At 56.8% G+C, this 26,148-nt stretch overlaps 1 protein-coding gene across 50 annotated transcripts in view; it reads right to left on the reverse strand.

The window, feature by feature from the left end:
• Nucleotides 1-26,148, reverse strand: part of LOC105075214 (scavenger receptor cysteine-rich domain-containing protein DMBT1-like) — a 72,523-nt gene that overhangs the window by 34,616 nt on the left and 11,759 nt on the right. For 13 of the 50 annotated variants that reach the window (XM_074373454.1, XM_074373469.1, XM_074373453.1 and 10 more), the window contains 21 exons: nt 25,989-26,018; nt 25,364-25,393; nt 23,548-23,577; nt 21,915-22,238; nt 20,295-20,324; nt 19,439-19,480; nt 18,391-18,714; nt 15,992-16,315; nt 15,195-15,224; nt 14,570-14,599; nt 12,264-12,587; nt 11,473-11,502; nt 10,848-10,877; nt 9,032-9,061; nt 7,399-7,722; nt 5,779-5,808; nt 4,923-4,964; nt 3,875-4,198; nt 1,476-1,799; nt 679-708; nt 54-83 (listed from right to left, as the gene is read on the reverse strand). In XM_074373454.1, the coding sequence (XP_074229555.1) occupies nt 54-83; nt 679-708; nt 1,476-1,799; nt 3,875-4,198; nt 4,923-4,964; nt 5,779-5,808; nt 7,399-7,722; nt 9,032-9,061; nt 10,848-10,877; nt 11,473-11,502; nt 12,264-12,587; nt 14,570-14,599; nt 15,195-15,224; nt 15,992-16,315; nt 18,391-18,714; nt 19,439-19,480; nt 20,295-20,324; nt 21,915-22,238; nt 23,548-23,577; nt 25,364-25,393; nt 25,989-26,018 (2,712 nt within the window). The remainder of the gene's footprint in view (nt 1-53; nt 84-678; nt 709-1,475; nt 1,800-3,874; nt 4,199-4,922; nt 4,965-5,778; nt 5,809-7,398; nt 7,723-9,031; nt 9,062-10,847; nt 10,878-11,472; nt 11,503-12,263; nt 12,588-14,569; nt 14,600-15,194; nt 15,225-15,991; nt 16,316-18,390; nt 18,715-19,438; nt 19,481-20,294; nt 20,325-21,914; nt 22,239-23,547; nt 23,578-25,363; nt 25,394-25,988; nt 26,019-26,148) is intronic. The other 37 variants (XM_074373492.1, XM_074373485.1, XM_074373484.1 and 34 more) reach the window with 31 other exon arrangements.

Below are 26,148 nucleotides of genomic sequence, written 5' to 3' on the forward strand. Positions count from 1 at the left end.
GTTGACTGGAACACTGAACACTGATACTTTGGCAGGATTCCAGTGATGCTTACCATGGGTAGGAGTTGTTGTGTCCCACCAATCTGGAGGGAAAACAGCAGAATCAGAAAGGAGATCTACAGAATCAAGGTTGGCCTAATGACCTATAACTGGGGTCTGAGACAGTGGGGACTGAGGAGCTCCACTGTCTGGGGGAGAAAGGGCCCTTTCCTGAGAGTTTGCAGTGAGCCCAAACCATGCCCTCGAATGTCCACAACAAGGGCCATGAGCTGGTACAATCCCCCAAGAGCAACGTCTGGGCTCTCCTGACTGAGCGCTGTCCAGTAAAAGCATGGCCTCGACTCTGCAGGACATGATGAAGATCTGTTCTCTCCTCACAGAGAACTCTTGGTCCAGATAAGGCTTGCAAGTCCAAATGGCCCCAGGACAGACCCCCACTGTCACCCTACTCTCAGTGGGGAACACTGTGTCGCTGTAAAGCCCTTATCTCGCTGAGCCAGCTCAGAGGACCCATGTGACAGGGGCTCATCTGGAACCATCCACAGGATCTAGAGCGACCTAGGAAGGTACTGAGAGGTGGAGATCCTCCACACACCCCTCTCAGGACTACTGGTTGGGGCTGTTGAGGTGACTGGGGAGAGAGAAGACACCCCGAAGACTGGAGGCAGCAGGACTCACCTGGCCTGAGTGTGGGCTGGGGCTGGACAGCTGTGAGGAGAGAAGGCATATCAGACACTTGCACACAAGTGGCCCAACAGGAGCAAAGGGGATGATATTGAGCAGGTGAGCTGCTCAGTTCTTCGTGTCCCCAGTCATGGAGGGTGGGGCCCTGCCAGCCACACCCCTGCAGAGATGCTCCTTGTGAAATGTCCTGGCAGACCAGCGTCCATTATTTCCATGTCAGAGTGACAAACTCCATGTCTAGGTGACCACGTTGCCCCTAACCCATCATCAGTCTCCCTGATGTTACTGGTCCACTGAGGCACAAGACCGAGGAGTCCAGCCCCTGGCCCAGATCCCATGTGTGATCTCTGAGAACCGACCACAGGTGATGACAAGGCTGTGTCTGGCGGGCCGTGTAGGGGCCACTGCCCTGCACACAGCAGACCATGTGCCAACATGCATCTCTGTGATCTGGAGGGGCCTTCATTCCAGACTCAGGAACAAACCCTGGGACATCTACAGTCCTTTCCCATGACCACCATTCAAAGACCCTGTACAGAAATTTCCTCCTTTGCTTCTGGCTGGCACTGTCACAGTGGAGAATCACGGCTTAAGTGTTAATTTCAGTTTCTATCTTTGTTATCATTCACTATCATGATACCTGGTGGCTTGACCAAAATTATAATAACTGAAGAAAAGAGTTAAGGAGATTTCAGGGAAAACAGAGGTGTAGAAAAAGCTTTGAGAAGACATCACAATGGAAGGGGAAAACACACCCTAGGAGAGGGACACCCAAATTCTTTGAGGCTCACCTGAGCAAATGACACCAGCATCTTCCTGGTGCCCACAGTTATGGGTGTTCCAGCCACTGTTGGGGCAGCTCCACAGGAAGGTCTCATTCCCTGAGCACCGTAGTTCATCCAGAAGAATAGGCCCAGAGCCCTGACCAAACCAGGCATTTCCTGGGGCTGACACGGCCGAACCACAGCTCAGCTGACTGCAGACCACGTTGGCATCGTTGATGTCCCAGCTGTCGTCACACACGGTTCCCCAGGAGCCTCGATACAGGACCTCCACTCGGCCCTGACACCTGTCACCTCCGTTCACCAGCCTCATAGCCAAACCCGATACGGTCTCTACAGGGCAACATAAGACCCCACGTCATGTCTTTCTTCAGGGCACAGATCTAAGGCAAGTACCAGACTCAGGAGACTTCCTGATGGCAACTCTCCCTCAGACTCCCTAAAGGGAGTCACCTTTTATAAGCCCAGGAGCTCATCGTCATCACAGAGGGAGGAGCAGAGACATCCTGTTCTGCCCGTGTCTCGGGTTACTCACATGCGGGATGCAGCCCATAAGTCCAAAAAGAGGTGAGCAGGAAGGGACCCCCACCCACCCCAGACACACCCAGGCTGCAGCACCACAGCTACCGGGGGAAGGCCACCATCCCTCTACTTTACAGCTTGGTGGCTCCTGGGTGCTTCTGCACAGGTTCTGGCAGAGCTCCTGGAGAGGATGGGACCCGGCCAGACAGGAGCAGGTCGGGCAGTTTCACCCACTGCCCCGGACAGCCTTCCATGGCCTGAGAGACCTGCAGAGGTCCCAGCAGCACTGAGAGGCATCCAGGATCTACACTGACTCCACACTCCCCACCCACAGAGGATGTCTGCTGAGCATCTGACTAGAACTCTACTGGTCACATAGTGGACTGGCCCGCAATGACCAGACCGCCGCTTGCACTGTGCGTGCCCTGAGTCAGCCTCCCACTCAGCTGGTTCACCTGGGACAAGGGCCCCGTCTGAGGTCCACAAGCTCCCTCCACCTCTCTGAGTCTGCATGTTCGCTTTTTCATCAGAAAACCTTTGCTACCTCCCTTGCATGAGCTAAGGGCCCACCGGCACATTTGAGGGGCTACTCAGATGCTGGAGCCAATACAGGTTCCTGGAACCCAGAGCACTAAGGTCATTCATGATCCGCCCTCCCCTGGGCGCTCTTCGTGTCACTTCTGCATGCACATATGGCCCCGTGGAGTCTGCAGTGTGGCTCAGATGGGGGACACAGGGACTCAGGCCTGCAATCACATCCCACCGACAGACGGTCGGTGGTGCCCATGTTCCTACCCCCACAAAGCTCTCCCTGCCAGGACTGTAATGGGACCAAAGGCAGGAGGACACCTTTCAGCTTCTCTGAACCTGAAGCCAGCCTTCTTTGGGAGCGCATCGAGCAGAGGATGACAACTTAGCTGGAAGAATGGGGAGAAGGGAGTGTTGGAAATCCCAAGCCCAGGTAAGAAGCACCAGAGGGAGACTCAGGGATGGAGGGGAAAATAATGGTCCCCATCATGTTCTGCAAAGTGCTGTGTTTCCTCTACAGTGGGGGGAATGGGGGCGGGTGGGCAGGGTATACAGGGACATCCCGAGGAAGGTCATCAGAGACTCACCTGGCCAGGCAGTGGTCTCGGGCATAGGACCAGTGAGGAGAAGGAAAGTCAGACAACAAGCACACAGGGGACCCACTGGAATCGACACAGATGACACTATGCATATACATATGGAGCTGATACTCCTCATGGGTCCAAAGCATGCATGGTGTAAGGGCCCGCTGCGGGTGTCTCAGTCCTCTAGGGGGCTACTCCTTCAGTCTCACAACCTGAGCAGCCCAGCACCTGAGCCTCTGCAGCAGGAGACCGCCAGAGACAGCTTCCCAGCCCCACCAAGGTGCCACCTTGGACCGTTCACCCCTCCAAGGGACCCGCTCCGTCGGCCCCGAGGCTGTCCTGAAGACTACCTTTCCACTGAGCATGTAACTCATGTCACTGTCAATCCTAAAGCCTACCCTGCATCTGGAACAAGCATGGACCTACTGAGTGTCATCTGAGCACAGGGAGATGGCTGGGAGGAAGGCGACAATTGCCAGCAGTCTGCTAAGAGTCCCTCCAAGACTTATCAGCTGAAGTACAGAGACAAATACACGCTTTCCCCTAGTAGAACGTACAACCGTCGCTGGCGACTGTCCCGTGAAGGAAACAAGCGCACAGTCCAATTTGCCAACCTCATACCTGGTGGCTTGGCCAAAGCTAACACTAATTCTATGCAAAGAGCTAAAGAGATTTCAGGGAAGACAGAAATGCAGAAACAGCCTTGAGAAGGTGTCAGAATGGAAAGGGTAATCATACCCCAAGAGGGGGACACCCAGCTCCTTTGAGGCTCACCTGAGCAGATGACACCAGCATCCTCCTGGTGCCCACAGTTGTGGCTGTTCCAGCCCCTGTGGGGGCAGCTCCACAGGGAGGACTCATTCCCTGAGCAGCCCACATCATCCAGGACAATCAGACCTGAACCCTGACCGAACCGGGCACTTCCTGGGGCCGACGTGGCCCAACCACAGCCCAGCTGCCTACAGACCACGTTGGCATCGTTGATGTCCCAGCTGTCGTCACACACGGTGCCCCAGGAGCCTCGATACAGGACCTCCACTCGGCCCTGACACCTGGCACTTCCGTTCACCAGCCTCAGGGCCAAACCAGAATCAGACCCTAGAGGGCAACACAGGACCCCAAGTCATGTCTCTCTTTTGGGCACAGGTCGAAGGCAGGTTACAGACCAAGGAGACTTCCTGATGGCAACTCTCCCTCCCGCTCCCTAAAGGGAGTCACCATTTTACAAGCCCAGGAGCTCATCGTCATCACAGGGGGAGGAGCAGAGACATCCTGTTCTGCCCGTGTCTCGGGGTGCTCACATGTAGGGATGCAGCCCACAGTCCAAAAAGAGGTGAGCAGGAAGGGACCCGGACACACCCAGGCTGCAGCACCACAGCTACCGGGGAAAGGCCAAGACCGTCCCCCTGCTTGGCAGCTTGGTGGCTCCTGGGTGCTTCTCCCCGGGTTCTGGCAGAGCTCCTGGGGATGATGGGACCCGGCCAGATAGGAGCAGGTCGGGCAGTTTCACCCCCTCCCTGGACAGCCGTCCATGGCCTGAGAGACCTGCAGAGGACCCGGCAGCACTGAGAGGCAGCCAGGACGTACACTGACACACCCCCACCTCCCAGAGGATGTCTGCTGAGCATCTGGACTCCACTGGTCACCTAGTGGACTCGCCCACTAAGACCTGACCTTGCATCTGGCCTTCACGGACTCTTGTCTCACTCACAGGGACAAGGATAACAAAAGCCACACCCTGAGCCTTCTCGTGTCCCATTCAAACCCAACCTGTATCCAGCAGCAGAGAGCGAGCCCCACAGAGGTGGACAGGGACAGTTACCTGTTGGTAATGGAGCAGGCAAGGATGTGACCGGTGGGGGTTCTGGAAGGGGCAACCAAGAAAGGTCGGGGTTACACATCACAGGAAGGAAGCTCCGGGAGAGTCTGCAGCGGCACCAGGACTGTTCCCCACCCGGATGTCGCCGCTTCCCTGGGCGTGCCCTGAGCCAGCCTCCCGCTCAGCTGGTACACCTGGGACAAGGGCCCCGTCTGAGGTCCACCAGCTGCCTCCACCTCTCTGAGTCTGCATGTTCGCTTTTTCATCAGAAAACCTTTGCTGCCTCCCTTGCATGAGCCACGGGCCCACTGGCACATCCGAGGGGCTGCCCAGAGGCCGGAGACATTCCGGGGTCCTGGAACCCAGAGCACTAAGGTCACTCACCACCCGCCCTCCACTGGGCGCTCTCCCTGTCACTTTTGGGTGCACATGTGGCCCCGTGGAGTCTGCGGTGTGGCCCAGATGGGGGACGCAGGGACTCGGGCCTGCTGTCACGTCCTACCGACAGACGGTCGGTGGTTACCGTGTTCCCTCTCCACAAAGCTCTCCCCTGCCAGGACTGCAATGGGGCCAAAGGTAGGAGGACACCTTCCGGCTTCTCTGAACCTGCAGCCAGCCTTCTGTGGGAGAGCATCCAGCAGAGGATGACAACTTAGATGGATGAATAGGGAGAAGGGAGCGTTGGAAATCCCACGTCCAGTTACGAAGCACTAGCTGCCGGGAGACTCAGGGATGGAGGGGAAAACAGTGTGTCCCCACCGGGTTCTGCAAAGTGCTGTGTTTCCCCTACAGTAGGGGGAACGGGGGCGGGTGGGCAGGGAGTAGAGGGACATCCCGAGGAAGGTCATCGGAGACTCACCTGGCCAGGCAGTGGTCTGGGGCTGAGCACCTGTGAGGAGGAGAAGGAAAGTCAGACACCAAGCACACAGGGGACCCACTGGAGTCCACATAGACGACACTCTGCATATGCACATGGAGCTGATGCTCCTTGTGGGTCCTCAGCGTGGGCGGTGTCAGGGCCCACTGCGGGTGTCTCAGTCCTCTGGGGGCTCCTCCTTCGGTCTCACGTCCTGTGCCTGCCTCCCTGGGCCTGGGGGATTACCCTCCAGAACAGGTCAGCCGCTGCCATGCCTGGGACAGGCCACCAAAGCCACCAGTTAACTTTTCGGGGGAACAGCAAGAAAGCTCCAGCAGTCAGTGTAGAAAGTGCCCAAATCCAGCCCAGGTGCCATGATTCTCAGACCGATCAAGGCGCCCCCCCCAGCGTTCCTGCCTGGCGGCCAGCTCCAACCCCAACGTCCCAGCAGGCTCATTAGTTTTCCACACAGAGCCACCCCTCCCCACACCCTCCTCCCTACCCCCATCCACTCAACTAGTGGTCACCCGCTCACACATTCATCATTTATGCTTGAAACCTATTGTCTGGGGCAGCTGTGACAGGACCCAAATTCACAAGCTGTCGAGGGCTGAGAGCAGTACATTTCCAACCACTTCCCTAAGGATGGGCCTTGAGGAGGGAGCCCCAGACAACAGCAGTGTGGCCTGAGAAGGCCATCCTGCTGGAAAGGAAGGCTCAGGGAGGTGGAGGCTCTAGATCGCTCCCTCTGCCATTGTTGCCCCAAGGCAACGTGGGTGACACTTGGACGAAACGGGAGGGGAGGGCACCTTGATTCTCCCCCGGATGTTGCACTCCCGGGGCCAGCTGCCCGCAGGACAGTCGGGGGGTAGGGATGCCTGGGAGCGGCTTCAGGGGGGCCCTGGAGTGGGAAGTACGTGTATCTCAGCGAAGATCACCCCAGATGCTTGCAGCGACATCTTTGAGGCCCACCTGAGCACATGGCACTGGCGTCCTCCAAGGCCCCACATTGGGTGTGTTCCAGGAGATGTGGGGGCAGCTCCACAGGTAGGTCTCACGGCCTGAGCAGCCCAGGACCTGAGCCTCTGCAGCAGGAGACCGCCAGAGACAGCTTCCCAGCCCCACCAAGGTGCCACCTTGGACCGTTCACCCCTCCAAGGGACCCGCTCCGTCGGCCCCGAGGCTGTCCCGAAGACTACCTTTCCACTGAGCACGTAACTCATGTCACTGTCAATCCTACAGCCTACCCTGCATCTGGAACAAGCATGGACCTACTGAGTGTCATCTGAGCACAGGGAGATGGCTGGGAGGAAGGCGACAATTGCCAGCAGGCTGCTAACAGTCCCTCCAGGACTTCTCAGCTGAAGAACAGAGACAAATACACGCTTTCCCCTAGTAGAACGTACAACCGTCGCTGGCGACTGTCCCGTGAAGGAAGCAAGCGCACAGTCTCATTCGCCATCCTCATACCTGGTGGCTTGGCCAAAGCTAATACTAATGCTGAGCAAAGGTCTACGGAGATTTCAGGGAAAACAGAAATGTAGAAAAAGCCTTGAGAGTGTGTCAGAATGGAAGGGGAAACCATACCCCCGGAGGGGGACACCCAGCTCCTTTGAGGCTCACCTGAGCAGATGACACCAGCATCCTCCTGGTGCCCACAGTTGTGGCTGTTCCAGCCCCTGTGGGGGCAGCTCCACAGGGAGGTCTCATACCCAGAGCAGCCCACGTCATCCAGGACAATCGGCCCTGAACCCTGACCGAACCGGGCACTTCCTGGGGCTGACGTGGCCCAACCACAGCCCAGCTGCCTGCAGACCACGTTGGCATCGTTCACGTCCCAGCTGTCGTCACACACGGTGCCCCAGGAGCCTCGATACAGGACCTCCACTCGGCCCTGACACCTGGCACCTCCGTTCACCAGCCTCAGAGCCAAGCCCGATTCGGTCTCTAGAGGGCAACACAGGACCCCAAGTCATGTCTCTCTTTTGGGCACTGGTCGAAGGCAGGCTGCAGACTCAAGAGACTTCCTGATGGCAACTCTGCACCCCACTCCCTAAAGGGAGTCACCTCTCTATAAGCCCAGGAGCTCATCGTCGTCACAGGGGGAGGAGCAGAGACACCCTGTTTTGCCCATGTCACGGGGTGCTCACATGCAGGGATGCGGCCCACAAGTCCAAAAAGAGGTGAGCAGGAAGGGATCCCCAACCCACCCAGGACACACCCAGGCTGCAGCACCACAGCTACCGGGGGAAGGACAAGACCGTCCCCCTGCTTGGCAGCTTGGTGGCTCCTGGATGCTCCTGCCCGGGTTCTGGCTGAGCCCGTGGAGATGCTGGGACCCGGCCAGACAGGAGCAGGTCGGGCACATTCCCCCCCTGTCCCGGACAGCCGTCCATTGCCTGAGAGACCTGCAGAGGACCCGGCAGCACTGAGAGGCAAACAGGACGTACGCTGACCACCACCTCCGCCCGGAGGATGTCTGCTGAGCATCTGGACCAGGACTCCGCTGGTCACCTAGAGGACCGGCCCACAGAGGCCAGACTGCCGCTTCCCTGTGCATGCGCGGAGCCAGCCTCCCGCTCAGCTGGTTCACCTGGGACAAGGGCCCCGTCTGAGGTCCACCAGCTCCCTCCACCTCTCTGAGTCTGGATGTTCCTTTCCTCATCAGAAAACTTTGCTACCTCCCTTGCATGAACCTCGGGCCCCCCGGCACATCTGAGGGGCTGCCCAGAGGCCGGAGCCAATGCGGGTTCCTGGAACCCAGAACACTAAGGTCACTCACGACCCGCCCTCCCCTGGGCGCTCTCTCTGTCACTTCTGGGTGCACATGTGGCCCCGTGGAGTCTGCGGTGTGGCCCGGATGGGGGACGCAGGGACTCGGGCCTGCTGTCACGTTCCACCGACAGACGGTCGGTGGTTACCGTGTTCCCTCTCCACAAAGCTCTCCCCTGCCAGGACTGCAATGGGGCCAAAGGTAGGAGGACACCTTCCGGCTTCTCTGAACCTGCAGCCAGCCTTCTGTGGGAGAGCATCCAGCAGAGGATGACAGCTTAGGTGGATGAATGGGGAGTAGCCGTGTTGGAAATCCCAAGTCCAGTTACGAAACCCCAGCCAGGAGACTCAGGGATGGAGGGGAAAACAGTGTGTCCCCACCGGGTTCTGCAAAGTGCTGTGTTTCCCCTACTGTGGGGGGAACGGGGGTGGGGGTGGGGCAGGGAGTAGAGGGACATCCCGAGGAAGGTCATCGGAGACTCACCTGGCCAGGCAGTGGTCTGGGGCTGAGCACCTGTGGGGAAGAGAAGGACAGTCACACACCCAGCACACAGGGGACCCACTGGAATCCACACAGATGACACTCCGCATATGCACATGGAGCTGATGCTCCTCGTGGGTCCTCAGCGTGGGCGGTGTCAGGGCCCGCTGCGGGTGTTGCAGTCCTCTGGGGGCTCCTCCTTCGGTCTCACGTCCTGTGCCTGCCTCCCTGGGCCTGGGGGCTTACCTTCCAGAATAGGAGAGCCCCTGCCATGCCTGGGACAGGCCGCCAAAGCCACCAGTTAACTTTTCGGGGGAACAGCAAGAAAGCTCCAGCAGTCAGTGTAGAAAGTGCCCAAATCCAGCCCAGGTGCAGTGATTCTGAGACCCATCAAGGCGCCTCCCCTCCCCCAGAGTTTCTGCCTGGGGGCCAGTTCCAACCCCAATGTCCCAGCAGGCTCATTAGTTTTCCACACAGAGCCACCCCCTCCCCACACCCTCCTCCCTACCCCCATCCACTCAACTAGTGTTCACCCCGCTCACACGTTCATCATTTCCGCTTCAAAATCTCTTGTCTGAGGCAGCTATGACAGGACCCCAATTCATAAGCTCTCAAGGGCTAGAGCAGTGCATTTCTAAGCGTTTCCCTAAGGATGGGCCTTGAAGAGGGAGTCCCAGGGAACATCAGTGCGGCCTGAGGAGGCCATCCTGCTGGCAAGCAAGGCTCACTTCCTCCACCCACAGGGAATTGGAGGCTCTAGATGTTTCCTTCTGCCATTGTTGCCCCAAGGCAACGTGGGTGACACTTGGACGAAACGGGAGGGGAGGGCACCTTGATTCTCCCCCGGATGTTGCACTCCCGGGGCCAGCTGCCCGCAGGACAGTCGGGGGGTAGGGATGCCTGGGAGCGGCTTCAGGGGGGCCCTGGAGTGGGAAGTACGTGTATCTCAGCGAAGATCACCCCAGATGCTTGCAGCGACATCTTTGAGGCCCACCTGAGCACATGGCACTGGCGTCCTCCAAGGCCCCACATTGGGTGTGTTCCAGGAGATGTGGGGGCAGCTCCACAGGTAGGTCTCACGGCCTGAGCAGCCCAGGACCTGAGCCTCTGCAGCAGGAGACCGCCAGAGACAGCTTCCCAGCCCCACCAAGGTGCCACCTTGGACCGTTCACCCCTCCAAGGGACCCGCTCCGTCGGCCCCGAGGCTGTCCCGAAGACTACCTTTCCACTGAGCACGTAACTCATGTCACTGTCAATCCTACAGCCTACCCTGCATCTGGAACAAGCATGGACCTACTGAGTGTCATCTGAGCACAGGGAGATGGCTGGGAGGAAGGCGACAATTGCCAGCAGGCTGCTAAGAGTCCCTCCAGAGACAAATAGACACTTTCTCCTAGTAGGAGGTAGAACTGTGGATTGTAACTATCCCATGCAGGAAGCAAGCTGACAGTGAACCCCCAAAACATAAGAAAGAGGACGTTAGAAATGTATAGTTTGACAGAACATCTTGGAACTTTTGGATCCAGCTGTACCTGGACAGAACTACCACTCAATGTCTAGATAGGTAAGCCTTTGCGCCCCCTGTAGCTTAAGGCAGTATCAATTCGGGGCCTATCACTTGCAAACGAAAATGTCTTGACTAATATGCACCATAGCTGGTAGGTAAAAGCCATCCATATTTCTGGTAAGTGAAGGCAACCCTCCACATTGGTTGAGGCTGTGAGCTCAGAGGCCCAACCCAAGGTTCAGGCATTGCACCCAGGCCTGTTGACTGGAACACTGAACACTGATACTTTGGCAGGATTCCAGTGATGCTTACCATGGGTAGGAGTTGTTGTGTCCCACCAATCTGGAGGGAAAACAGCAGAATCAGAAAGGAGATCTACAGAATCAAGGTTGGCCTAATGACCTATAACTGGGGTCTGAGACAGTGGGGACTGAGGAGCTCCACTGTCTGGGGGAGAAAGGGCCCTTTCCTGAGAGTTTGCAGTGAGCCCAAACCATGCCCTCGAATGTCCACAACAAGGGCCATGAGCTGGTACAATCCCCCAAGAGCAACGTCTGGGCTCTCCTGACTGAGCGCTGTCCAGTAAAAGCATGGCCTCGACTCTGCAGGACATGATGAAGATCTGTTCTCTCCTCACAGAGAACTCTTGGTCCAGATAAGGCTTGCAAGTCCAAATGGCCCCAGGACAGACCCCCACTGTCACCCTACTCTCAGTGGGGAACACTGTGTCGCTGTAAAGCCCTTATCTCGCTGAGCCAGCTCAGAGGACCCATGTGACAGGGGCTCATCTGGAACCATCCACAGGATCTAGAGCGACCTAGGAAGGTACTGAGAGGTGGAGATCCTCCACACACCCCTCTCAGGACTACTGGTTGGGGCTGTTGAGGTGACTGGGGAGAGAGAAGACACCCCGAAGACTGGAGGCAGCAGGACTCACCTGGCGTGAGCGTGGACTGCGGCCGGGCAGCTGTGAGGAGAGAAGGCAGATCAGACACTTGCACACAAGTGGCCCAAGGGGAGCAAAGGGGGTGATGCTGAGCAGGTGAGCTGCTCAGTCCCTCGTGTCCCCGGTCACAGAGGATGGGGCCCTGCCAGCCACACCCCTGTAGAAATGCTCCTTGTGACAGGTCCCTGCAGACCAGCGTCCGTTATTTCCATGTCAGGGTGATAAGCTCTACGTCTAGATGACCAAGTTACCCCAAGACCCATCATCAGTCTCCCGGCTGTTACCAGTCCGCTGAGGTACAAGACTGAGGAGTCCTGCTCCAGGCCCAGATCGCATGTGTGATCTGTCAGAACCGACCACAGGTGATGACAAGCCTGGGCCACGCAGGGGTCACTGCCCTGCCCACAGCAGACCTGGTGCCCACGTGCATTTCCGTGCTCTGGAAGGGGCTGCCGTCCAGACTCAGGAACCAAATCCTGGGCCATCTGCAGTCCTAGCCCATGACCTCCATTCCGAGACCCCTACAGAACTTCCCTCCTTTGCCCCTGGCTGGCACTGTCACAGGGGAGAATCACGGCTTAGGCGTCACTTTCGGTTTGGATCTTTGCTCTCATTCAGCAACCTCATACCTGGTGGCTTCGCCAAAGCTGATACTAATTCTAAGCCAAAGGCTGAGGGGCTTTCAGGGAAAACAGAAATGTAGACAAAGCCTTGAGAAGGTGTCAGAAAGGAAGGGGAAACCACACCCCAGGAGGGGGACGCCCAACTTCTTTGAAGCCCACCTGAGCAGATGACCCCAGCATCCTCGTAGTGCCTACAGTTGTGGGTGTTCCAGGGGTTGCGGGGGCAGCTCCACAGGTAAGTCTCATTTCCTGAGCACTGCAGCTCATCCAGGACAATTGGCCCTGAGCCCTGGCCGAACCGGGCATTTCCTGGGGCCGACGTGGCCCAACCACAGCCCAGCTGCCTGCAGACCACGTTGGCATCGTTGATGTCCCAGCTGTCGTCACACACGGTGCCCCAGGAGCCTTGGTACAGGACCTCCACTCGGCCTTGGCACCTGTCACTTCCATTCACCAGCCTTAGCGCTAAACCAGAATCAGATCCTGGAAAGAGATAGGAAAATTGACTCTCTTCTGTGTCTCCTGAAGGAAGTCGTCGTGAGGTCTGAGTGAGATTCAGAATTCTTTCAGGGAAAGACTTCTGGGTTCTGGTTAAGGTTCTGCAGCAAGAGGATCTGATCCAAGCCTGTTCATCACATTTTATCCCCAAGAAGCCATTTTACAGACTCCTTGGGTGGGGGCAGACCTACACATGATTTCTAACTGGAGCCCCTCAAAGCCAGAAATTCAGTTGCTGAACCCAGCCTTGGGATGCAGCTGGGAAGAAGGGAAGCCCACAGCCTGCATCCCCAGGGGCCACTGGGATGGACTGAGCCCCTGAGGGAGCAGACCACCAGAGACAGCTTCCCAGCCCCACCAAGGTGCCACCTTGGACTGTTCACCCCTACAAGGGACCTGCTCCATCGGACCTGAGGTTGTCCTGAAGACTACCTTTCCACTGAGCACCTCTTCATGTTACTTTCAAACCTGAAGCTGACCCTTAAACTTGAACAAACCATGGACGTACTGAATGTCATCCGAGCACAAGGAGATGGCTGGGGAGAGGGAAACAATTGCCAGCAGGCTGCTGAAGTTCCCTCCAGAGACAAACAAGACAATTTCCCCTAACAGACAACCCAACCCAAAAACGAGCAGAAGACCTAAACAAGCAATTCTCCAAGGAAGACATATAAATGATCAATAGGCACATGAAAAAATGCTCAATATCACTAATTATCAGAGAAATGCAAATCAAAACTACAATGAGGTATCACCTCACACCAGTCAGAATGGCCATCATTCAAAAGTCCACAAATGACAAATGCTGGAGAGGCTGTGGAGAAAAGGGAACCCTCCTCACTGCTGGTGGGAATGCAGTTTGGTGCAGCCACTGTGGAAAACAGTATGGAAATTCCTCAAAAGACTAGGAATAGACTTACCATAGGACCCAGTAATCCTGCTCCTGGGCATATATCCAGAAGGAACCCTACTTCAAAATGACACCTGCACCCCAATATTCATAGCAGCACTATTTACAATAGCCAAGACATGGAAACAGCCTAAATGTCCATCGACAGATGACTGGATAAAGAAGAGGTGGTATATTTATACAATGGAACACTATTCAGCCATAAAAACCGACAACATAACACCATTTGCAGCAACATGGATGCTCCTGGAGAATGTCATTCTAAGTGAAGTAAGCCAGAAAGAGAAAGAAAAATACCATATGAGATCGCTTATATGTGGAATCTAAAAAAAAAAAAAAAGTCACAAATCAAAAACAGAAACAGACTCATAGACATACAATACAAATTTGTGGTTGCCAAGGGGGCAGGGGGTGGGAAGTGACAGACTGAGATTTGAAAATGTAGAATAGATAAACAAGATTATACTGTATAGCACAGGGAAATATATATGAGATCTTGCGGTAGCTCACAGAGAAAAAAATGTGACAATGAATATATGTATGTTCATGTATAACTGAAAAATTGTGCTCTACACTGGAATTTGACACAACATTGTAAAATGACTATAACTCAATAAAAAAATTGTTAAAAAAAAAAAGACAATTTCCCCTAGTAGGATGCAGAATTGTGGCTGGCAACTAGCATACGCAGGAAGCAAGCTGACAATCAATCCAAAAACATATGAAAGAGGGGATAAGATCATTTGGAACTTCTGGATCCAGCTGTACCTGAAAACAGAACTACCGCTCAATGTCTAGATAGGTAAGCCTTTGCACCCCCTGTAGCTTAAGGCAGTATCAATTCGGGGCCTATCACTTGCAAACCAAAATGTCTTGACTAATATGCACCATAGCTGGTAGGTAAAAGCCATCCATATTTCTGGTAAGTGAAGGCAACCCTCTACATTGGTTGAGGCTGTGAGCTCAGAGGCCCAACCCAAGGTTCAGGCATTGCACCCAGGCCTGTTGACTGGAACACTGAACACTGATACTTTGGCAGGATTCCAGTGATGCTTACCATGGGTAGGAGTTGTTGTGTCCCACCAATCTGGAGGGAAAACAGCAGAATCAGAAAGGAGATCTACAGAATCAAGGTTGGCCTAATGACCTATAACTGGGGTCTGAGACAGTGGGGACTGAGGAGCTCCACTGTCTGGGGGAGAAAGGGCCCTTTCCTGAGAGTTTGCAGTGAGCCCAAACCATGCCCTCGAATGTCCACAACAAGGGCCATGAGCTGGTACAATCCCCCAAGAGCAACGTCTGGGCTCTCCTGACTGAGCGCTGTCCAGTAAAAGCATGGCCTCGACTCTGCAGGACATGATGAAGATCTGTTCTCTCCTCACAGAGAACTCTTGGTCCAGATAAGGCTTGCAAGTCCAAATGGCCCCAGGACAGACCCCCACTGTCACCCTACTCTCAGTGGGGAACACTGTGTCGCTGTAAAGCCCTTATCTCGCTGAGCCAGCTCAGAGGACCCATGTGACAGGGGCTCATCTGGAACCATCCACAGGATCTAGAGCGACCTAGGAAGGTACTGAGAGGTGGAGATCCTCCACACACCCCTCTCAGGACTACTGGTTGGGGCTGTTGAGGTGACTGGGGAGAGAGAAGACACCCCGAAGACTGGAGGCAGCAGGACTCACCTGGCCTGAGTGTGGGCTGGGGCTGGACAGCTGTGAGGAGAGAAGGCATATCAGACACTTGCACACAAGTGGCCCAACAGGAGCAAAGGGGATGATATTGAGCAGGTGAGCTGCTCAGTTCTTCGTGTCCCCAGTCATGGAGGGTGGGGCCCTGCCAGCCACACCCCTGCAGAGATGCTCCTTGTGAAATGTCCTGGCAGACCAGCGTCCATTATTTCCATGTCAGAGTGACAAACTCCATGTCTAGGTGACCACGTTGCCCCTAACCCATCATCAGTCTCCCTGATGTTACTGGTCCACTGAGGCACAAGACCGAGGAGTCCAGCCCCTGGCCCAGATCCCATGTGTGATCTCTGAGAACCGACCACAGGTGATGACAAGGCTGTGTCTGGCGGGCCGTGTAGGGGCCACTGCCCTGCACACAGCAGACCATGTGCCAACATGCATCTCTGTGATCTGGAGGGGCCTTCATTCCAGACTCAGGAACAAACCCTGGGACATCTACAGTCCTTTCCCATGACCACCATTCAAAGACCCTGTACAGAAATTTCCTCCTTTGCTTCTGGCTGGCACTGTCACAGTGGAGAATCACGGCTTAAGTGTTAATTTCAGTTTCTATCTTTGTTATCATTCACTATCATGATACCTGGTGGCTTGACCAAAATTATAATAACTGAAGAAAAGAGTTAAGGAGATTTCAGGGAAAACAGAGGTGTAGAAAAAGCTTTGAGAAGACATCACAATGGAAGGGGAAAACACACCCTAGGAGAGGGACACCCAAATTCTTTGAGGCTCACCTGAGCAAATGACACCAGCATCTTCCTGGTGCCCACAGTTATGGGTGTTCCAGCCACTGTTGGGGCAGCTCCACAGGAAGGTCTCATTCCCTGAGCACCGTAGTTCATCCAGAAGAATAGGCCCAGAGCCCTGACCAAACCAGGCATTTCCTGGGGCTGACACGGCCGAACCACAGCTCAGCTGACTGCAGACCACGTTGGCATCGTTGATGTCCCAGCTGTCGTCACACACGGTTCCCCAGGAGCCTCGATACAGGACCTCCACTCGGCCCTGACACCTGTCACCTCCGTTCACCAGCCTCATAGCCAAACCCGATACGGTCTCTACAGGGCAACATAAGACCCCACGTCATGTCTTTCTTCAGGGCACAGATCTAAGGCAAGTACCAGACTCAGGAGACTTCCTGATGGCAACTCTCCCTCAGACTCCCTAAAGGGAGTCACCTTTTATAAGCCCAGGAGCTCATCGTCATCACAGAGGGAGGAGCAGAGACATCCTGTTCTGCCCGTGTCTCGGGTTACTCACATGCGGGATGCAGCCCATAAGTCCAAAAAGAGGTGAGCAGGAAGGGACCCCCACCCACCCCAGACACACCCAGGCTGCAGCACCACAGCTACCGGGGGAAGGCCACCATCCCTCTACTTTACAGCTTGGTGGCTCCTGGGTGCTTCTGCACAGGTTCTGGCAGAGCTCCTGGAGAGGATGGGACCCGGCCAGACAGGAGCAGGTCGGGCAGTTTCACCCACTGCCCCGGACAGCCTTCCATGGCCTGAGAGACCTGCAGAGGTCCCAGCAGCACTGAGAGGCATCCAGGATCTACACTGACTCCACACTCCCCACCCACAGAGGATGTCTGCTGAGCATCTGACTAGAACTCTACTGGTCACATAGTGGACTGGCCCGCAATGACCAGACCGCCGCTTGCACTGTGCGTGCCCTGAGTCAGCCTCCCACTCAGCTGGTTCACCTGGGACAAGGGCCCCGTCTGAGGTCCACAAGCTCCCTCCACCTCTCTGAGTCTGCATGTTCGCTTTTTCATCAGAAAACCTTTGCTACCTCCCTTGCATGAGCTAAGGGCCCACCGGCACATTTGAGGGGCTACTCAGATGCTGGAGCCAATACAGGTTCCTGGAACCCAGAGCACTAAGGTCATTCATGATCCGCCCTCCCCTGGGCGCTCTTCGTGTCACTTCTGCATGCACATATGGCCCCGTGGAGTCTGCAGTGTGGCTCAGATGGGGGACACAGGGACTCAGGCCTGCAATCACATCCCACCGACAGACGGTCGGTGGTGCCCATGTTCCTACCCCCACAAAGCTCTCCCTGCCAGGACTGTAATGGGACCAAAGGCAGGAGGACACCTTTCAGCTTCTCTGAACCTGAAGCCAGCCTTCTTTGGGAGCGCATCGAGCAGAGGATGACAACTTAGCTGGAAGAATGGGGAGAAGGGAGTGTTGGAAATCCCAAGCCCAGGTAAGAAGCACCAGAGGGAGACTCAGGGATGGAGGGGAAAATAATGGTCCCCATCATGTTCTGCAAAGTGCTGTGTTTCCTCTACAGTGGGGGGAATGGGGGCGGGTGGGCAGGGTATACAGGGACATCCCGAGGAAGGTCATCAGAGACTCACCTGGCCAGGCAGTGGTCTCGGGCATAGGACCAGTGAGGAGAAGGAAAGTCAGACAACAAGCACACAGGGGACCCACTGGAATCGACACAGATGACACTATGCATATACATATGGAGCTGATACTCCTCATGGGTCCAAAGCATGCATGGTGTAAGGGCCCGCTGCGGGTGTCTCAGTCCTCTAGGGGGCTACTCCTTCAGTCTCACAACCTGAGCAGCCCAGCACCTGAGCCTCTGCAGCAGGAGACCGCCAGAGACAGCTTCCCAGCCCCACCAAGGTGCCACCTTGGACCGTTCACCCCTCCAAGGGACCCGCTCCGTCGGCCCCGAGGCTGTCCTGAAGACTACCTTTCCACTGAGCATGTAACTCATGTCACTGTCAATCCTAAAGCCTACCCTGCATCTGGAACAAGCATGGACCTACTGAGTGTCATCTGAGCACAGGGAGATGGCTGGGAGGAAGGCGACAATTGCCAGCAGTCTGCTAAGAGTCCCTCCAAGACTTATCAGCTGAAGTACAGAGACAAATACACGCTTTCCCCTAGTAGAACGTACAACCGTCGCTGGCGACTGTCCCGTGAAGGAAACAAGCGCACAGTCCAATTTGCCAACCTCATACCTGGTGGCTTGGCCAAAGCTAACACTAATTCTATGCAAAGAGCTAAAGAGATTTCAGGGAAGACAGAAATGCAGAAACAGCCTTGAGAAGGTGTCAGAATGGAAAGGGTAATCATACCCCAAGAGGGGGACACCCAGCTCCTTTGAGGCTCACCTGAGCAGATGACACCAGCATCCTCCTGGTGCCCACAGTTGTGGCTGTTCCAGCCCCTGTGGGGGCAGCTCCACAGGGAGGACTCATTCCCTGAGCAGCCCACATCATCCAGGACAATCAGACCTGAACCCTGACCGAACCGGGCACTTCCTGGGGCCGACGTGGCCCAACCACAGCCCAGCTGCCTACAGACCACGTTGGCATCGTTGATGTCCCAGCTGTCGTCACACACGGTGCCCCAGGAGCCTCGATACAGGACCTCCACTCGGCCCTGACACCTGGCACTTCCGTTCACCAGCCTCAGGGCCAAACCAGAATCAGACCCTAGAGGGCAACACAGGACCCCAAGTCATGTCTCTCTTTTGGGCACAGGTCGAAGGCAGGTTACAGACCAAGGAGACTTCCTGATGGCAACTCTCCCTCCCGCTCCCTAAAGGGAGTCACCATTTTACAAGCCCAGGAGCTCATCGTCATCACAGGGGGAGGAGCAGAGACATCCTGTTCTGCCCGTGTCTCGGGGTGCTCACATGTAGGGATGCAGCCCACAGTCCAAAAAGAGGTGAGCAGGAAGGGACCCGGACACACCCAGGCTGCAGCACCACAGCTACCGGGGAAAGGCCAAGACCGTCCCCCTGCTTGGCAGCTTGGTGGCTCCTGGGTGCTTCTCCCCGGGTTCTGGCAGAGCTCCTGGGGATGATGGGACCCGGCCAGATAGGAGCAGGTCGGGCAGTTTCACCCCCTCCCTGGACAGCCGTCCATGGCCTGAGAGACCTGCAGAGGACCCGGCAGCACTGAGAGGCAGCCAGGACGTACACTGACACACCCCCACCTCCCAGAGGATGTCTGCTGAGCATCTGGACTCCACTGGTCACCTAGTGGACTCGCCCACTAAGACCTGACCTTGCATCTGGCCTTCACGGACTCTTGTCTCACTCACAGGGACAAGGATAACAAAAGCCACACCCTGAGCCTTCTCGTGTCCCATTCAAACCCAACCTGTATCCAGCAGCAGAGAGCGAGCCCCACAGAGGTGGACAGGGACAGTTACCTGTTGGTAATGGAGCAGGCAAGGATGTGACCGGTGGGGGTTCTGGAAGGGGCAACCAAGAAAGGTCGGGGTTACACATCACAGGAAGGAAGCTCCGGGAGAGTCTGCAGCGGCACCAGGACTGTTCCCCACCCGGATGTCGCCGCTTCCCTGGGCGTGCCCTGAGCCAGCCTCCCGCTCAGCTGGTACACCTGGGACAAGGGCCCCGTCTGAGGTCCACCAGCTGCCTCCACCTCTCTGAGTCTGCATGTTCGCTTTTTCATCAGAAAACCTTTGCTGCCTCCCTTGCATGAGCCACGGGCCCACTGGCACATCCGAGGGGCTGCCCAGAGGCCGGAGACATTCCGGGGTCCTGGAACCCAGAGCACTAAGGTCACTCACCACCCGCCCTCCACTGGGCGCTCTCCCTGTCACTTTTGGGTGCACATGTGGCCCCGTGGAGTCTGCGGTGTGGCCCAGATGGGGGACGCAGGGACTCGGGCCTGCTGTCACGTCCTACCGACAGACGGTCGGTGGTTACCGTGTTCCCTCTCCACAAAGCTCTCCCCTGCCAGGACTGCAATGGGGCCAAAGGTAGGAGGACACCTTCCGGCTTCTCTGAACCTGCAGCCAGCCTTCTGTGGGAGAGCATCCAGCAGAGGATGACAACTTAGATGGATGAATAGGGAGAAGGGAGCGTTGGAAATCCCACGTCCAGTTACGAAGCACTAGCTGCCGGGAGACTCAGGGATGGAGGGGAAAACAGTGTGTCCCCACCGGGTTCTGCAAAGTGCTGTGTTTCCCCTACAGTAGGGGGAACGGGGGCGGGTGGGCAGGGAGTAGAGGGACATCCCGAGGAAGGTCATCGGAGACTCACCTGGCCAGGCAGTGGTCTGGGGCTGAGCACCTGTGAGGAGGAGAAGGAAAGTCAGACACCAAGCACACAGGGGACCCACTGGAGTCCACATAGACGACACTCTGCATATGCACATGGAGCTGATGCTCCTTGTGGGTCCTCAGCGTGGGCGGTGTCAGGGCCCACTGCGGGTGTCTCAGTCCTCTGGGGGCTCCTCCTTCGGTCTCACGTCCTGTGCCTGCCTCCCTGGGCCTGGGGGATTACCCTCCAGAACAGGTCAGCCGCTGCCATGCCTGGGACAGGCCACCAAAGCCACCAGTTAACTTTTCGGGGGAACAGCAAGAAAGCTCCAGCAGTCAGTGTAGAAAGTGCCCAAATCCAGCCCAGGTGCCATGATTCTCAGACCGATCAAGGCGCCCCCCCCAGCGTTCCTGCCTGGCGGCCAGCTCCAACCCCAACGTCCCAGCAGGCTCATTAGTTTTCCACACAGAGCCACCCCTCCCCACACCCTCCTCCCTACCCCCATCCACTCAACTAGTGGTCACCCGCTCACACATTCATCATTTATGCTTGAAACCTATTGTCTGGGGCAGCTGTGACAGGACCCAAATTCACAAGCTGTCGAGGGCTGAGAGCAGTACATTTCCAACCACTTCCCTAAGGATGGGCCTTGAGGAGGGAGCCCCAGACAACAGCAGTGTGGCCTGAGAAGGCCATCCTGCTGGAAAGGAAGGCTCAGGGAGGTGGAGGCTCTAGATCGCTCCCTCTGCCATTGTTGCCCCAAGGCAACGTGGGTGACACTTGGACGAAACGGGAGGGGAGGGCACCTTGATTCTCCCCCGGATGTTGCACTCCCGGGGCCAGCTGCCCGCAGGACAGTCGGGGGGTAGGGATGCCTGGGAGCGGCTTCAGGGGGGCCCTGGAGTGGGAAGTACGTGTATCTCAGCGAAGATCACCCCAGATGCTTGCAGCGACATCTTTGAGGCCCACCTGAGCACATGGCACTGGCGTCCTCCAAGGCCCCACATTGGGTGTGTTCCAGGAGATGTGGGGGCAGCTCCACAGGTAGGTCTCACGGCCTGAGCAGCCCAGGACCTGAGCCTCTGCAGCAGGAGACCGCCAGAGACAGCTTCCCAGCCCCACCAAGGTGCCACCTTGGACCGTTCACCCCTCCAAGGGACCCGCTCCGTCGGCCCCGAGGCTGTCCCGAAGACTACCTTTCCACTGAGCACGTAACTCATGTCACTGTCAATCCTACAGCCTACCCTGCATCTGGAACAAGCATGGACCTACTGAGTGTCATCTGAGCACAGGGAGATGGCTGGGAGGAAGGCGACAATTGCCAGCAGGCTGCTAACAGTCCCTCCAGGACTTCTCAGCTGAAGAACAGAGACAAATACACGCTTTCCCCTAGTAGAACGTACAACCGTCGCTGGCGACTGTCCCGTGAAGGAAGCAAGCGCACAGTCTCATTCGCCATCCTCATACCTGGTGGCTTGGCCAAAGCTAATACTAATGCTGAGCAAAGGTCTACGGAGATTTCAGGGAAAACAGAAATGTAGAAAAAGCCTTGAGAGTGTGTCAGAATGGAAGGGGAAACCATACCCCCGGAGGGGGACACCCAGCTCCTTTGAGGCTCACCTGAGCAGATGACACCAGCATCCTCCTGGTGCCCACAGTTGTGGCTGTTCCAGCCCCTGTGGGGGCAGCTCCACAGGGAGGTCTCATACCCAGAGCAGCCCACGTCATCCAGGACAATCGGCCCTGAACCCTGACCGAACCGGGCACTTCCTGGGGCTGACGTGGCCCAACCACAGCCCAGCTGCCTGCAGACCACGTTGGCATCGTTCACGTCCCAGCTGTCGTCACACACGGTGCCCCAGGAGCCTCGATACAGGACCTCCACTCGGCCCTGACACCTGGCACCTCCGTTCACCAGCCTCAGAGCCAAGCCCGATTCGGTCTCTAGAGGGCAACACAGGACCCCAAGTCATGTCTCTCTTTTGGGCACTGGTCGAAGGCAGGCTGCAGACTCAAGAGACTTCCTGATGGCAACTCTGCACCCCACTCCCTAAAGGGAGTCACCTCTCTATAAGCCCAGGAGCTCATCGTCGTCACAGGGGGAGGAGCAGAGACACCCTGTTTTGCCCATGTCACGGGGTGCTCACATGCAGGGATGCGGCCCACAAGTCCAAAAAGAGGTGAGCAGGAAGGGATCCCCAACCCACCCAGGACACACCCAGGCTGCAGCACCACAGCTACCGGGGGAAGGACAAGACCGTCCCCCTGCTTGGCAGCTTGGTGGCTCCTGGATGCTCCTGCCCGGGTTCTGGCTGAGCCCGTGGAGATGCTGGGACCCGGCCAGACAGGAGCAGGTCGGGCACATTCCCCCCCTGTCCCGGACAGCCGTCCATTGCCTGAGAGACCTGCAGAGGACCCGGCAGCACTGAGAGGCAAACAGGACGTACGCTGACCACCACCTCCGCCCGGAGGATGTCTGCTGAGCATCTGGACCAGGACTCCGCTGGTCACCTAGAGGACCGGCCCACAGAGGCCAGACTGCCGCTTCCCTGTGCATGCGCGGAGCCAGCCTCCCGCTCAGCTGGTTCACCTGGGACAAGGGCCCCGTCTGAGGTCCACCAGCTCCCTCCACCTCTCTGAGTCTGGATGTTCCTTTCCTCATCAGAAAACTTTGCTACCTCCCTTGCATGAACCTCGGGCCCCCCGGCACATCTGAGGGGCTGCCCAGAGGCCGGAGCCAATGCGGGTTCCTGGAACCCAGAACACTAAGGTCACTCACGACCCGCCCTCCCCTGGGCGCTCTCTCTGTCACTTCTGGGTGCACATGTGGCCCCGTGGAGTCTGCGGTGTGGCCCGGATGGGGGACGCAGGGACTCGGGCCTGCTGTCACGTTCCACCGACAGACGGTCGGTGGTTACCGTGTTCCCTCTCCACAAAGCTCTCCCCTGCCAGGACTGCAATGGGGCCAAAGGTAGGAGGACACCTTCCGGCTTCTCTGAACCTGCAGCCAGCCTTCTGTGGGAGAGCATCCAGCAGAGGATGACAGCTTAGGTGGATGAATGGGGAGTAGCCGTGTTGGAAATCCCAAGTCCAGTTACGAAACCCCAGCCAGGAGACTCAGGGATGGAGGGGAAAACAGTGTGTCCCCACCGGGTTCTGCAAAGTGCTGTGTTTCCCCTACTGTGGGGGGAACGGGGGTGGGGGTGGGGCAGGGAGTAGAGGGACATCCCGAGGAAGGTCATCGGAGACTCACCTGGCCAGGCAGTGGTCTGGGGCTGAGCACCTGTGGGGAAGAGAAGGACAGTCACACACCCAGCACACAGGGGACCCACTGGAATCCACACAGATGACACTCCGCATATGCACATGGAGCTGATGCTCCTCGTGGGTCCTCAGCGTGGGCGGTGTCAGGGCCCGCTGCGGGTGTTGCAGTCCTCTGGGGGCTCCTCCTTCGGTCTCACGTCCTGTGCCTGCCTCCCTGGGCCTGGGGGCTTACCTTCCAGAATAGGAGAGCCCCTGCCATGCCTGGGACAGGCCGCCAAAGCCACCAGTTAACTTTTCGGGGGAACAGCAAGAAAGCTCCAGCAGTCAGTGTAGAAAGTGCCCAAATCCAGCCCAGGTGCAGTGATTCTGAGACCCATCAAGGCGCCTCCCCTCCCCCAGAGTTTCTGCCTGGGGGCCAGTTCCAACCCCAATGTCCCAGCAGGCTCATTAGTTTTCCACACAGAGCCACCCCCTCCCCACACCCTCCTCCCTACCCCCATCCACTCAACTAGTGTTCACCCCGCTCACACGTTCATCATTTCCGCTTCAAAATCTCTTGTCTGAGGCAGCTATGACAGGACCCCAATTCATAAGCTCTCAAGGGCTAGAGCAGTGCATTTCTAAGCGTTTCCCTAAGGATGGGCCTTGAAGAGGGAGTCCCAGGGAACATCAGTGCGGCCTGAGGAGGCCATCCTGCTGGCAAGCAAGGCTCACTTCCTCCACCCACAGGGAATTGGAGGCTCTAGATGTTTCCTTCTGCCATTGTTGCCCCAAGGCAACGTGGGTGACACTTGGACGAAACGGGAGGGGAGGGCACCTTGATTCTCCCCCGGATGTTGCACTCCCGGGGCCAGCTGCCCGCAGGACAGTCGGGGGGTAGGGATGCCTGGGAGCGGCTTCAGGGGGGCCCTGGAGTGGGAAGTACGTGTATCTCAGCGAAGATCACCCCAGATGCTTGCAGCGACATCTTTGAGGCCCACCTGAGCACATGGCACTGGCGTCCTCCAAGGCCCCACATTGGGTGTGTTCCAGGAGATGTGGGGGCAGCTCCACAGGTAGGTCTCACGGCCTGAGCAGCCCAGGACCTGAGCCTCTGCAGCAGGAGACCGCCAGAGACAGCTTCCCAGCCCCACCAAGGTGCCACCTTGGACCGTTCACCCCTCCAAGGGACCCGCTCCGTCGGCCCCGAGGCTGTCCCGAAGACTACCTTTCCACTGAGCACGTAACTCATGTCACTGTCAATCCTACAGCCTACCCTGCATCTGGAACAAGCATGGACCTACTGAGTGTCATCTGAGCACAGGGAGATGGCTGGGAGGAAGGCGACAATTGCCAGCAGGCTGCTAAGAGTCCCTCCAGAGACAAATAGACACTTTCTCCTAGTAGGAGGTAGAACTGTGGATTGTAACTATCCCATGCAGGAAGCAAGCTGACAGTGAACCCCCAAAACATAAGAAAGAGGACGTTAGAAATGTATAGTTTGACAGAACATCTTGGAACTTTTGGATCCAGCTGTACCTGGACAGAACTACCACTCAATGTCTAGATAGGTAAGCCTTTGCGCCCCCTGTAGCTTAAGGCAGTATCAATTCGGGGCCTATCACTTGCAAACGAAAATGTCTTGACTAATATGCACCATAGCTGGTAGGTAAAAGCCATCCATATTTCTGGTAAGTGAAGGCAACCCTCCACATTGGTTGAGGCTGTGAGCTCAGAGGCCCAACCCAAGGTTCAGGCATTGCACCCAGGCCTGTTGACTGGAACACTGAACACTGATACTTTGGCAGGATTCCAGTGATGCTTACCATGGGTAGGAGTTGTTGTGTCCCACCAATCTGGAGGGAAAACAGCAGAATCAGAAAGGAGATCTACAGAATCAAGGTTGGCCTAATGACCTATAACTGGGGTCTGAGACAGTGGGGACTGAGGAGCTCCACTGTCTGGGGGAGAAAGGGCCCTTTCCTGAGAGTTTGCAGTGAGCCCAAACCATGCCCTCGAATGTCCACAACAAGGGCCATGAGCTGGTACAATCCCCCAAGAGCAACGTCTGGGCTCTCCTGACTGAGCGCTGTCCAGTAAAAGCATGGCCTCGACTCTGCAGGACATGATGAAGATCTGTTCTCTCCTCACAGAGAACTCTTGGTCCAGATAAGGCTTGCAAGTCCAAATGGCCCCAGGACAGACCCCCACTGTCACCCTACTCTCAGTGGGGAACACTGTGTCGCTGTAAAGCCCTTATCTCGCTGAGCCAGCTCAGAGGACCCATGTGACAGGGGCTCATCTGGAACCATCCACAGGATCTAGAGCGACCTAGGAAGGTACTGAGAGGTGGAGATCCTCCACACACCCCTCTCAGGACTACTGGTTGGGGCTGTTGAGGTGACTGGGGAGAGAGAAGACACCCCGAAGACTGGAGGCAGCAGGACTCACCTGGCGTGAGCGTGGACTGCGGCCGGGCAGCTGTGAGGAGAGAAGGCAGATCAGACACTTGCACACAAGTGGCCCAAGGGGAGCAAAGGGGGTGATGCTGAGCAGGTGAGCTGCTCAGTCCCTCGTGTCCCCGGTCACAGAGGATGGGGCCCTGCCAGCC

The sequence above is a fragment of the Camelus bactrianus genome, chromosome 11, assembly GCF_048773025.1.
Source record: "Camelus bactrianus isolate YW-2024 breed Bactrian camel chromosome 11, ASM4877302v1, whole genome shotgun sequence".
In the NCBI taxonomy this organism is placed as follows: domain Eukaryota; kingdom Metazoa; phylum Chordata; class Mammalia; order Artiodactyla; family Camelidae; genus Camelus; species Camelus bactrianus.